The sequence below is a fragment of the Siphateles boraxobius genome, unplaced genomic scaffold, assembly GCF_051911475.1.
Source record: "Siphateles boraxobius isolate OS27281-9 unplaced genomic scaffold, OSU_SipBor_1 8, whole genome shotgun sequence".
NCBI classification, from domain to species: Eukaryota; Metazoa; Chordata; class Actinopteri; order Cypriniformes; family Leuciscidae; genus Siphateles; species Siphateles boraxobius.
In genome coordinates this window covers 8417738-8431825 of record NW_027509208.1, presented here as the reverse complement: position 1 = coordinate 8431825, position 14088 = coordinate 8417738, and the positions used below count along the sequence as shown (strand labels likewise).

Here is a 14088-nt window from a genome sequence, read left to right as displayed (position 1 = left end):
CCCATGAGCTGCATCATCAAAACATGACTAGAAATTTCATGAAGCAACATATTAATCATGTTTTTATCCTATGTCTCTCTGTTTTACATTTAAATGTAGTCTAGTTGTTAAGTTTGTGTATTGCATAAGTCACATAGTGAAATATCTAATTTACACTATATTGCCAAAAGAATTGGGACACTCCTCCAAATCATTGAATTCAGGTGTTCCAATCACTTTGATGGCCACAGTTGTATAAAATCAAGCACCCAGACATGCAGACTGCCTCTACAAAGATTTGTGAAAGAATGGGTCGCTCTGAGGAGCTCAGTGAATTCAAGTGCGGTACCGTGATAGGTTGCCACCTGTGCAATAAGTCCATTTGTGAAATTTCCTCACTACTAAATATTCCACAGTCAAATGTTAGTGGTATTATAACAAAGTGGAAGCAATTGGGAACAACAGCACTCAGCCATGAAGTGCTAGGTCATTTAAAATGCTGACCCACAGAGCAGGTCAGCGCATGCTGAGGCGCACAGTGCGCAGAAGTCGCCAGCTTTCTGCAGAGTCAATAGCTACAGACCTCCAAACTTCGTGTGGCCTTCATATTAGCTCAAGAACAGTGTGTAGAGCGCTTCATGGAATGGATTTCCATGACCGAGCAGCTCCATCCAGGCCTTACATCAAGTGCAATGCAAAGCATCGGATGCAGCGCCACCACTGGATTTTAGAGCAGTGGAGACGTGTTCTCTGGAGTGACGAATCACCCTTCTCTGTCTGGCAATCCGATGGACGAGATTGTGTTTGGCGATTGCCAGGAGAACGGTACTTGCCTGACTACTTTGTGCCAAGTGTACAGTTTGGTGGAGGGGGGATAATGGTGTGGGGTTGTTTTTCAGGGCTTGGGCTTGCCCCCTTAGTTCTAGTGAAAGGAAATCTTAATGCTTCAGCATACCAAGACATTTTGGACAATTTCATGCTCCCAACTTTGTGGGAACAGTTTGGGGATGGCCTCTTCCTGTTCTAACATGACTGCGCACCAGTGCACAAAGCAAGGTCCATAAAGACATGGATGAGTGAGTTTGGTGTGGAGGAACTTGACTGGGCTGCACAGAGTCCTGACCTCAACCCGATTGAACACCTTTGGGATAAATTAGAGCGGAGACTGCCAGCCAGGCCTTCTCGTCCAACATCAGAGCCTGACCTCACAAATGCACTTCTAGAAGAATAGTTAAACATTCCCATAAACACACTCCTAAACCTTGCGGAAAGCCTTCCCAGAAGAGTTGAAGCAGTTATAGCTGCAAAGGGTGGGCCAACTCCATATTAAACCCTACGGATCAGGCATGGGATGTCACTAAAGTTCATGTGCATGTGAGGGCAGACGTCCCAAAACTTTTGGCAATATAGTGTCATATATCTATCTGATATCTAATATCTAAAGAATTTTAGCTTGAAGCCAATTTGAAAATATAGGCTACTCACTAAAGGTCAGTGCGAGTAAGGTGTTCTAAGCACTGGTTATTTTTATACTGGCAGTGAGAGTTGATTTATGATGGTACCTCATTTCAACTTGAATGAAGCACATCACACTGTACCTGGGTGGATTGGCAGGACACGCAGTTGGATCTAGTTGCTGCTGGGGACGACGATGTGATGGTAGAGCTTGGCATGGTGATGCTGACATGTTCAGAGCAGCAGGGTTATTAGAGTTTTCTGACCCCGGCCCAGAGCTCTGGGCATCAGAAAGGCTCCGCTCGATTGCCAGCTGCATGAGCTCATTATCAGACAGGTTGCTATAGAGACTGTAGTCAGCAAATTCCAGGTTGGACACATGGGCGACTGCCATGATGGACCCTAAGACAACCAAAACATTCATTATGTAATGAAACTGGACTAACATGTATTATTGCATATTTCAGTTGCTTGATTAGGAGATACAACTCAAGGATTTAAATCTGTTAGATTAATTTTTTTTTTTTAAATTTAAGGTTTCACTTGTTAACATTACCTAACAATGAACAATACTTCTACAGCATTTATTAATCTTAGTCACTGGTAATTTTAAAAATTATTAACACATTTTTTTAAAATCTAAAGTTGTATTTGTTAACATTTGTTAATACACTGTGAAGTAATGAACAAAGAAGGAACAAATACACAGTTCTGTAGATGGCTCAAGCTCATAGGTTCTGAAGGCCCCGATATACTTCAAGCGAAATCGAAGAACTGCTGTGAAGTCATTTAAAACAAAATCAGGGCAAAACGAACTTCGTATGGAATTCGTTTTGGGAGTTCAAAACATCTTGCCAAAAAAAGTTTGAAATGTTTGCTATGGCTGGTAAACGCTTTGTACTACCATTGGTCCGTGGCGATTACGTAATAGGTAGGTGTGCACTGAGGCTCTGCCTTCTTTCTGCAAATTCAGATTGCAACGTTAGCAAATATTATCAACAGCAATAGCACCCTAGCAGATGTTGTGGTGAAGTATAAAAACCCTGTTGTGTCTTGCTTAATTGAGTGAGATGAGTCATGTGTTGGCTAACAATTTGATCATGCAATGTGAACATTTATCATTTCAATATGCGAACAAATATTCACTTTGATTACAATACGGAAGTATCAAGCTGCATTTCGAACATAATTAGAATTTGGCCATATACAATCTCACAACTACAGGAGAAACTTGTTGGATACTTCCATCGTCAACATATTAGTAGGCTAAAGGTAAGTAGATCATCCACCCACATTGCAAACAGTCTTGGCTCGAATGCGGCCTCATGCTGGCACTGCTCCTGTTGGCAGCGGCAAGTGTCCTGTCAGCCAAAGCTGGTCCAAGTATGGCAATGATGGCACAGCATGGATAATAACAGAAAACATGAGGGCCGATTGTTGGTGGGAGGAAAAAAAAGTAACCCAATGGCCAGTCAAATGTAGCCCAAAAATAGTCTCAGCCTCAGACGTCACGCCCACTGACCGTTGGCTGAACGGCTGATGTATATGGCACACTTTTCTAGAAACACTTCAGGAGTTTCGAAGTCACGATCTGATTGGTTGAATTCTACAGGATGTCTTGGAGATGTGTGTGTCGCGTTCTTTATGGATCCGCCTGGAAACAAATGCCATGACGTCAAAACCCCTCGTGAGAGAAAAAAGCCATTGTGTTTACAACTGTGACAATGATCGTTTACCAGGCTCAACTAAACGCTAGATTTTCAAAAGTTTGTAAAGTTCGCGGCTCCATTGTTGCAGTAAACTTGCATAACGTTCTTGAATGAATAATTTATTAGATGCACGTCGGTCTGTTATTGTAGAGACATCGACATTATATTGCACACCCGTAAACATGACACGGAACAAAACGAACTGTGATTGGTTGCGTTACATGTCAGTCAAACGTCCTCTTGGGTGGTCCTTGGCCAAGAAAAGCTGCGATAGAGTCCAGGCCTTCTGCCGTCAGTCTGAAGGTCTGGCTAGGCGAGACTAGCCCAAAAATAGCCCAATGTGATTTTTTTCTCTCTCCACTGGACGCCCAATTCTCCATCGAAATCGTACCTTTGGAGGTGGAAATCAACTCGCAGAATTTTTTTTTTACCTGCGGCAACAACTTAAAGTAGCCTGATTCCGTGGGAAAACCGTGGCCTTGGCAACACTGGTGGAAGGTGTGGGGCACAGATCAGTCATGTTATCATGTGGCCCAAATCAGGCTTGTGACCATAGGACCACATTTTAAATTATTATTTTAAAGGATTCCAAGATTATTTCAGATGAGAAAGAGACATTTTAGCAAAACATACTGAAAATAATTCATAATTAAATGCATAATTGAAAAACAGAAGAATTAATTGCAGTTTAAGGCAGATGACCGATTTACTTAATTTGAAATTATATAATTTAATTCTAATAACTCAGACTACACTTTAAAATCTTAAAATGAATAACATTCATGTAATCATTTAACCATTAAATGTTATACAATATTTATTTTGTGGGAAATATAAGGAATTTTATGAATATGCAGTGGCCCAAAAATGACCATAAAATACACTGCAAAATTGTATTTGTGCGCTGTAATCCAAATCTTCGGAATCAATGTGATTGCTTTGTGTGTGAAACGGACCCAAATTTATTCAACTATCTTTGTCTTCATCTTCATCTTCAGTAGCGATAACAGTCAAATCCATCACTCATTAAAAGTAAAAAATGTGCTGCCTCAGGGAGCGTTTTGACAAATTAAATGTGTGCCTTCACGGGCTGTGTCTGAAATCGCCACATATACTCTCTTTCCCTATTCCCTACATTAGTCCACTAATATGGGTCACTTGAGGGAGTGAATGAAAACGAGTGAGTGGTCTATTCAGCGTAGTGAAGCCTCTCCTTCTGTCATAAGTCACCTCCGTTTGGACTTTCCCTGCGTCTCAATGTCCATACTATCCATCCTAAACAGTATGTGAGATTAAAATCAGGCTACGTTTACACATAGCCGGGTATTTAGAGAAACGAATGCCCCCCCCCCGTTTTCAATAATAAAATTATGCACACAACCCGCATAAATACACCGCAAGCGCCATCATAACTATGCCAAACCTATGGGCGGCAGTGTAGGGAGATGGATAAAGCCATGCAAGCCAATCAGAATCCTCAGAATCGACAAGAGAGAACCTAAAACCCCGTTTCTCCCAGTTGACACGGCAACACATAATCGGCGTTTTCAGAAATCTCCACTTTGGCCGGAGTTTTTATATAATCGTTTTCTGTGATAAAAACGGGGTTTTTGTGTAAATGAGAGGCCAAACTGCAGGGAAATATCTGCGTTTTCCCTTCGTGTAAACGGGGCCTAAGTGTGTCCCAAAGCATAGTGTGTTGAAAAGAGTATGCTAGAAGTCCCCGGATGGTCTACTATTTCCAGTGGATTTTAGAAGTGTGGATCCGTGCACACTCTAAAAAGCTAATATTGCCCACAACCCATAGCACTTTGGAGGAGGAGCTACAAACACAAGTGAAACATGTTAAAAAACTACAAAACATGGCGAAACATATGAAACAAACTACAAAACATATGCGTGACCAACGGTGAGAGGTTTAGATAAAGGTTTGAGTGACTAATCAGTTTAACCTGATAGAAAAATATTTATTTATTGTTATCCGTGTTACATTTTATCTGCAATAACAATGTGGACTTTTATAAAGATCTGTTTGGCCATTAACTTTTAAATGTATCATTCAGCATTAATATGAGGAGAGTTCTCTGTATGAAAGACTCACGCGACTGCAGATCAAAGTGCTTCTGCATTTCTCTCCAATACGGAAGGAAATGAAATGTGGAGGATTTTATCTTTGACAAGATGATTGACTGGTCAGTTTGCATGACGGGTTGCGTGTAACTAAGCGACAGAGAGCAACCATTAAAGTTAGCCCGCTCAACCGTTAAAAATTGTATTATGTGATAGTATGTCCCAAAGCTTGTCTACTCTTCTGCTACACACTCAAAAGTATGCACTTTTTCTTCACAAAAAGAGTACATACTTTTAGGATGTAGTATAAGTAGGCGAATTGAGATGCAGCATGAGTTTTAGTTTGCACCATTTCTCCCTGCCTTGTTGTCATAGTTACAGATTTGATTTCGTCTCTCAGTTCAGGTGTGTGTGTTTAATCATTATTGTTTTCAGTTGTATATAAGTTCTTGTGTGTTCTCCTTTTGATTTAGCTGTGGATGTTATTAAACACTGTTTTGAACTTGAACCTTCTTCTTCGTGTGCTTACTACTACACAACTGTGACATAAGACACGACCTGTTTGGATCCCCCCCCCCCCCCCCTCATCGTGGATTCTCCCTCATTTCAGATAATTTCAGATCCCTCCCTCGAGGGACATATGGAAGACTTCCTCGACCTTGCTCATCAGTTGAACTTCCCCGACAACTGCCTTTGTTCTTTCCTTTTCATGGGAGTCAACATTGTGACAAAGGCTCAGTTGTCTGTGGAGGGTTCAAGAGGGAGCTTCTTTGAGTATTTGGAGTTGGTGCTGGTATCCTGTGAATTATCACTGACCGTCGGACCAGCTGACGAGGCCAGCTCCACTCCAAATCCAGATACTATCCCACTTCGAGGAGCAGTAGCACGAGCCCACCACAGACAACGAGTCCGAGTTCGCCTCCGCTGTGATGTGTGAGCCAGTGCCAACGGGAGCGACCGAGCAGAACATCACCTTGGAGCCAGAGCTGCGTGTGTCTGACCAGGTCAGGTTTGTGAGCCGACTGCACCATCCATTGCCGTGGGAGTCCTTGTGGAATGCGAGTGTATGGAAGTGAGCACCCCCAACCCTCCCACCACTGAGAGCGAGCATCTGCTGGACTTAATGAACATTTGTTTTGCGTTTAAAAAAAGAGGATTCCCTACCTCTTGATTCTGCCTGAATCCGATTAATCTTCATCAGACTTGTTGGTCCCTCCCAGCCTTCCTCTTCCACCTCCTCTCCAAACTGCTACAATGGATTTAATGTGTTCTGTCAGTCCATGTGTTTCACTTTAGTCTCCTCTCCTCAGCCACTTCTGCAACCCATTCATCGTTTTCTCCCGTCAGCTCCTCAGTACCACCTCAGCCTCCTCTCAGTGGTGTGGCTCCGCCCTTCCACAAGCTCCACCTCTGCCCTCCAGATCCATACTTACATCTCTTGGGTAATCATTGTGGCTCCGTCACTGGCGCCAAGGTCTTTGGCATCTTTGTCTGCGCGGTGGGCCGTAACCCACAAAGTCTTCACAAAGGTCTTTGGCATCTTAGTCATTCTTTTCCAATGTCACCGTCACCTCCGCTCGTCCCTAAGGTGGCGTCAGAACTCTCTCCACTATGGCTCCTCCCTCCAGCGACACCGCCATAGATCACAGTTCTGGCTGTGGCCTGGCTCGCCTCCCATCTGTCCCTGCTCAAGGCCATTCCCTGGATCACACCACCTGCACCACCTTGGAATTTCCGTTTGATCCCTCTCTTGGACTCTCGTCCTCCACCTGAGCCTCCTCCTCCAGGCTTGATTTTATATATAAAAGTAAAATGTTTTTAGATTAGTATTTTATTATTCTACAGGTACATGATTTTATGGCTGAGTTTAAATTTTGTACTTAATTGCCATGATTTATGTTTACATACAGCATTGCCAAAACATTATTACACAAAACAAATAATGGCAAATAAGAGAAATGCAGTATACAATATAACAATACCAAATACTAAGATTCTGTGTTATATTGGGCTAGATAAGGCACAGGTGTGGTTCCGTTTTGGGGTTTCTGGTTAAAGACTGTGAATCGGTACCAATATTAAAACTTGTTCTGGCCCAGTCCAGGACTAGTTAATACATGGCTCTTGTCTTGGATTGAGTTCTGGACCACCCAAGGACCATAATTCATTGCTGTATGTAGGCCGAGCGAAAGCTGGTTGTGTGGACAAGAGTTGGGCCAGAGAACAATTGCTATGTGGGCACTGTATCAAGAAACATAATTAAGCGTGTCAAGACAGTTTTCCAGGCATCCTCAAACGAGCACCCTCAGTTAATACTGTAATAATATCATATTGGTGAAAACAGTGCGTATTTGTGTTTGCACTCTAGAGAATTAAATTTTTTTCTATTTGCGGTGTTTTTTGCGATTATTTGCTAAGAAACTACATTTATGAGACCTTTCAAAATTCAAATATGAAATTTAATTGTAAGCTTTTTTAACAGCTTTGGAGAATTTGATGTTTCCGCATTCAAAGAGATGGGAGTTGTATGACTTCTGCCTGAGAGGCATTTCAAAGTTGGCTGTCGAGTGAAATGACTTGTCTTAAAGGGACTCTGCTGCGCATCAGTTCAGAGTCATGCTTGCATGCCCCCTGTTCATTCATTCATTGCTCCAATGGCACATGCATTACCGGTAATGCCGTAAACTAATTAGCAGAGTGTTTTTATAGCATTGAAATTAATGTAACTGTATAAAACAAGTATTAAAACCAAGCGTGGTGTTTTACAGTTTTGCATTCCATGCAGAAATAAATTACAAAGCAGTTAAGCAGCAGCGATTACATTATCATGTTTATACAGCAGCAGCAAGCATTTACGTAGTTGCTGTGACAATACAGCAACAAAGCATTGTGGACATGAGAAAACGTTTAATTTGTACACACATTCAAACTTAATAGATTTCTCAAAATAATCATCTTTTATAGAAAGAAAGTCATACAGGTTTGTAAAGATATGAGGATGAGCAAACGATGAACAAATTTTCATTTTTGGGTGAACTAACCATGTTAAGTTTATATATCCATTCTAATCTCTGTACAATTACAACTTTTGTAAAAAAAAAAAACACACATAAAAGTTAATGTGCATTAAATATAATTGCAAAAATTAAACAAATAAAAATCCGTTTAATCAAGTGAAGAGTGTGTCTCGGTACAATAGACTTGCTTCATAGATGATCTCTCAACATTATTACAATAATGATCCAATGTATACATTTACATCCAAAACAACACAATCCAAAGCAAACAACAAATAAAAAAGCTTACCCCCTTAAAAATGTTTTCCCCCTTTCTTAACTCAGTCAGATTTCCAAACAGAGAAGTTTTTGTTGTTGTTGTTCCCCAGTGTCTAGTGGCACACTCGACACTTGCACTGGGACTTGTTTAGCTCTCTGCAGAGAGAGGCCTTTGACTGTCACCCCACACCAGACTGTTTAGAGTATGTTATGGAGAGGACACGTGACGTGTATGCTAAGATTATCAACCTCTTAGCCAATACTGTTCTTGAGGAGTAGCAGACCTGCAGTAGATTACAACAACAACAAAAAAGTCTGTGGGCTCTCCTCTGACTACAGCTGAAATGTGCTTCCAGAAATATATTATCTGAAAATACCCAGTATGAAATTTCTTGATTGATGTGGATTTATAAAGATAGTAAAACAAATTTCTCTTATTTAAGACTGTATGATGTAGCTGTAAATAATGTTAGAACTTACCTTCATACAATGTCTTTGTCTAATGAATCGTTTATTGCCTAACTGGGTTAAATTGTTAGGCTGTTTTTGCTGTGTTAGGTTACAAGCGTGTCAAGGCTACGAGACAAAAGGCACATGGGATTGCATTGTGTGAATACCTTATTCCTTATTTATAGGTAAAGCTGTTTAAGTTAATGTCAAGCACACATAATCAAGGTTATAAACTCACATCATACTTTTGTTTGGGCTGATGTAACAATTTAACCCTTTTAGTTGCCTTTTTGGATAATGGATGAATAATCTTGACAAACATTATCAAAAAGCAAAAAGTTTGAGTATCAACCACTACATCCACGGTAACATCCATGGTTAGTCTGCAGATTTGCACTTTTGCCCTTGTTTCATTATTCATTACAAGGTCTTTCATTGGCCAGAAATGTCTTTGTTACTATATATATTGCAATCTCCGTTCCCTGACGGAGGGATGAGACGTGTTGTCGAATGCTGACAATAGGGGTCACACTAAAAGGAGCAGGCATGCATCCACTCATTCATATTTGTGCTGAGGAGTCAACAGTGTGTCCCGGTCCCTGTGGAAAATGGCACAATTGCTGAACTGATTTACGAGGTAACCAGATGGGAGAAGAGAAAGAACAATACAGAGACCACATCCTATCCAAAGGGGAGGTTAGTATGTGGAGAATACATCACATCTACTCAGTGGTGGAACTAGACTGTTATGCATGGGCTGGCAAGGGGGTGGCAGAATATTATGTGTAATAAAAACTTATTTTCATTGTTTTGACCCACGTAACATTGGCCCATTATTCTAATAAATACACTTTTAACTGATAACTAAAACGAAATAAAAATTTTAGATACCAGTAAAATTTCACGATTTCACAATTCTTGGTTCCAACTTATATACCACAGCGAAAACTACAAGCCTAACTAATATAAATTTCAAACATTATTGTAGAAAAGTGGCCAAGCAGCAATAAAATAAGAACAGTGCTAAGAATTAAGTGCTTGAAGTTTTTCAGGTACAGAAACAGTAATTCAGGTACAGATATTGAATAATCACACGTAAAATAGCATTGCATAATCTTCACTGTATAAATTAAATATAGATTACTCCTTGTTATTCACTCAAGATCAGTGAGTGATTTTTTTTCTTTTGTTCTTTGATTAACTTCAATGACACAGACAGCAGGTAGGCTATATTAGGCTGCTGTCACATTAAGACCGAATGCAATATATGCAATAAAGCCTACTATTAGAAATGAACCATCACCCGAAAAGAGCCACTAGAGCAGAGAAGGCCTCAGTCACCAGGGCTACCATCAGATAAGATTCCCTTTCGTAGTCACTACGAGTTCCATCGTGACGACAAATGGGGCATAACGCACCAGTGGGGCTCGACAGCCTTAGTCAAACGGGTTGGCGCGTATGGTTGGGTTGCGGAGAGATTGTGAGAATGTGGTTAGGTCTCAGCAGCAGGAGGGATGTAGAGGTCAGTAAGCTGGGCTGAGTTGAGTGGGGGACGGAGGGGGGTGACTCTGGGACGCCAGAGTCACTGTCGAGCCCTCTTGAGGTGTCGTGGGCTAGTCGACGAAACACTCAGGACGGAAGGTGCCCACTTGAAGACCCTAGAGATGTCCCCTACTCAGCTCAATCCAGACAGTTGTCATGGGGGGACCGCACTGTGGTTGCAGCCGTTGTGTGTGCTGACGCGTGTTAACCCTTTAGGAGCCAGAGTTTTTTTCCTAAAACATTCGATTTTGACATCTTAATTTCAAAAGGCTATATCTTAAAAGTGATAAAAGATAGAGACTTTCTGTAAATTAGAGAAATATTAAGGATGACCCAAAGTTTATGTAGGGATTACATTTTCCCATCTAATTTGCATATTATGACGTCATATGGTGGCGGCCACCTTGGATTATAGAATTTTCAAGAAAAGTCACATGTTTAAATGATAAAATGCAGAACTTCTTTCCCCCCCAAATGTCCCTCACCTTCTGTATGCTATATTGCACAATACTGAATGCTCAGGTAAATAGTAAGTAGTAAACAAACTGTAAATCATTACTAATAAATGGTAGAAACAAACCATATGCATGTAGCGGTGGGCCTTTTGCTGTAGAGATTTTCCATTTACTACATAGAGTAGGCACTCTGATTCCATGTATGGGGCACATTTATATTATTCATATGCTTGTGATTGACTATGCATAATAGCCCCTCTGCCCCGTGTCACACCGACTCTGCTCCTGCTACGAGCAACATGGCCAGATCTGCCTCGCACGCCGAGTGTGCACAGCTCGGACTACTGTCTTTGTCATTGTGACCCCCCACCCTGCCTCCACGTTGCCCCCTAACTGTCCTATGAATACTTTGACCTCGTCTAACATACCCAGTGGCATTAGACAAAGTCTCCACCACAATACTGTCGCCGGGATTGCGGAGAGGCACACGGTCAGAAGACAAATCTACGTGGCTAGCACGGTAAAAATCTCCCGCCTCGTTCCCCACAACACTAACACGCCTGCTGACTTCACGATGAACAATCCGACCCCGGGAAACATTGTTCCACCTCTGATTCACCGTTTGTGCTTGGTGTAGGGCTATACTTTCACTTTCAGAATCACCGTCATCTTCTGAATGCAGATATTCCCCTTCAGAATCAGGGTCCGTGATAAGACCCAACACTTGCGGGTAAGCTTTATTGATGCCATTAGACAATAATATTAATAATAATAATAATAATAATAATAATAATAATAATAATAATCTAATGCAAATACTCGCTGACGTTGACAATATTGCTCTGATAAAATGGCTCACTCGCACATTAGCTCCGCTTTTGTTTACACTGATTCAATGCGCTCTAGCTCGAAGATTTTGTATAGAACCATGACTTTTTTTGAGTCAGGGATGAAGTATGACATGCTTGCCATCTAATAGTGGGGAGGTCGAACGAAATGTGACACCCTATTTGACAAAATCGGCCGTTTTATTCAGTGCCGCATCTTGTCGAGTAAACTCGACCGTGGCGCCATAAGGGTTAACACTAGACAGAAGGAGATTTACATCACCATATAGAAAGAAGCGTAAATGAATGGAGAAGCATAGGTTGCTGTAAAGCTATGTCTTAGTTGGTGCGTATCTTGGCGAAAGCCGAATACAAATCAGCATGAAGTTTTAACATCTACTCTCGTGTAATGGAAATCATGAAGATCTGGATACGTCCAGTGACTGCAGTGAATAGTGCTGCTGGCAACAAGGGAAAGACCTTGTGACAGCCTGGAGAGACAGCTGACAGGAGGAAAGAGACCCCAATGGGGCTGGTAAGGGTTAGTTACCCTTGTCGGCAGTATCCAGCTCTGTGTTTACAGGATGCTGGAGACACCCGCCCAAGGCTTCTGAGAAATTAAAGAGAAAAATACCCCTAGAGTCTGCGAGAGCAGGGGCGGAAGATGACTCAATGTTGGACAACATGGTTAACGACGTTGGAATGGAAACGGCTTTGAGTATGGTGAGTACCTCACAAAAGACTAGTTAAGGTTCTGCAGTTAGCAAAGTCATTGAACTCCAAGCTTGTGTCTGTGGCTGGAGCAAGGTGACAACGGTCAGGGGGTTGAAGATTCATCAAGGGAAAATGAAATGCTTGAGGGAGAAGGGACAAGGGCCTCGCATTAATCAGTACTTCTTACGAAGTCAGTCAAGTCAGTCGAATGAAATCCAGCGACAGGAAGCAAACCACAGTTCGCAGGATATCAGTACCCCTGTCATAGAGGAGTAGGGTTTGCACAGTTAGTGATGAACACATTGATACTTGTGAACCCGGTTAGACTAACCAGCATAAGAGAGAAAAGAACCTCAACGGGCATAGGCCTGGAGTAAGATGGCCAAGAGCTTGTGAGAAAACTGCATGGGACACGGTAAACAAAGATCTATGCTTTGCATTGGAAAGATTAACTGGTGCAGTTGAAAAGAAGCTGGATAAATTTGGGGACATCATTTACGCATATGGCAGTGAGAGGTTTGGTGTGGAAAAAGGAAGGAAAAAGTACAAACTACTCCTCCTGTATCTAGACGGCAGCAGAAAATTGAAGGGTTAGTTAGAGAAAGGAGACAGCTGAGGAAGCAATGGAAAAAAGCAGAACAAAGTCAGAAGGAGGGACTCAATCTCTTACAAAGGGCCATAAAAGATAAGCATGCAACATTACGCAGAGCTGAGCGCCTATGGAAACGCTGCAAAAAGAAGGAGCGTGCGAGGGCTAATTTCTATAAAGACCCATTCAAATTCGTAAAGAAGTTATTCACCAGTGAGAAGAATGGCCCTTTAAAAGCATCTAGGGTTGAGCTAGAGAGATATTTGGAGGAAACGCATACAGATGCAAAAAGGCATGAGCCTATGTCAATTCCGTCAGATATCCCACCTATCAATCCACCAGAATACCAAATGGAGGTCTGTGCACCTAAGTGGAAAGAGATAGAGCAGGTTGTGAGAAAGGCAAGGGCTTCATCATCTCCAGGGCCTAATGGAGTTCCGTACAGAGTGAACAAGAATGCTTCAGGAGTTCTACAAATTCTGTGGAAATTGATAAAAGTGGCATGGGAAAAGCAGGTTGTACCTAGAGTATGGCGCCGAGCAGGTGGAGTCTTCATACCTAAAGAAAAAGATGCTACAAGCATCAGTCAGTTTCGTCCAATTTCACTATTAGACGTCGAAGGTAAGATTTTCTTCAGCATTATTGCGCAGAGATTGTCAACCTACCTATTAAAGAATGGCTTCATTGACACTTCAGTTCAAAATGGGGCATTCCAGGGTTCTCAGGATGCTTAGAACACATCAATGTTATCTGGCAACGAATTCAATCAGCTAAAAAGGAGAGGAAGGAGCTCCATTTGACATTCCTGGATTTGGCTAATGCATATGGTTCAGTGCCACATGAGCTTCTTTGGGCAGCATTTGATTTTTGTAGAGTACCAATGTCAATAACAAATTTAGTGAAAGCCTATTTTGGAGATTTGCAATTTAGTTTCTCAACTCCAAAATTCAGCACCGCATGGCAATGCTTAGAGGTTGAAATAATGGCAGGATGCACCATTTCTCCACTGGCTTTTACCATGGC

General features: G+C 41.7%; 1 protein-coding gene across 7 annotated transcripts in view; it reads right to left on the bottom strand.

Moving 5' to 3' along the window:
• Window positions 1–8672, bottom strand: part of asb2a.1 (ankyrin repeat and SOCS box containing 2a, tandem duplicate 1) — a 47299-nt gene extending 38627 nt beyond the window's left edge. For 4 of the 7 annotated variants that reach the window (XR_013199854.1, XM_077219443.1, XM_077219445.1 and 1 more), the window contains exons 1-2: window positions 8520–8669; window positions 1578–1836 (exon numbers count right to left, since the gene is read on the bottom strand). Coding sequence is in view for 6 of the 7 variants with exons in the window: in XM_077219443.1 (XP_077075558.1) it covers window positions 1578–1828 (251 nt within the window). In the remaining variant the exon portion in view is untranslated. Of the gene's footprint in view, window positions 1–1577; window positions 1837–6377; window positions 7002–8519 lie in introns of all 7 variants that reach the window. The other 3 variants (XM_077219442.1, XM_077219446.1, XM_077219444.1) reach the window with 2 other exon arrangements.
• Window positions 8673–14088: the final 5416 nt, after the last annotated feature.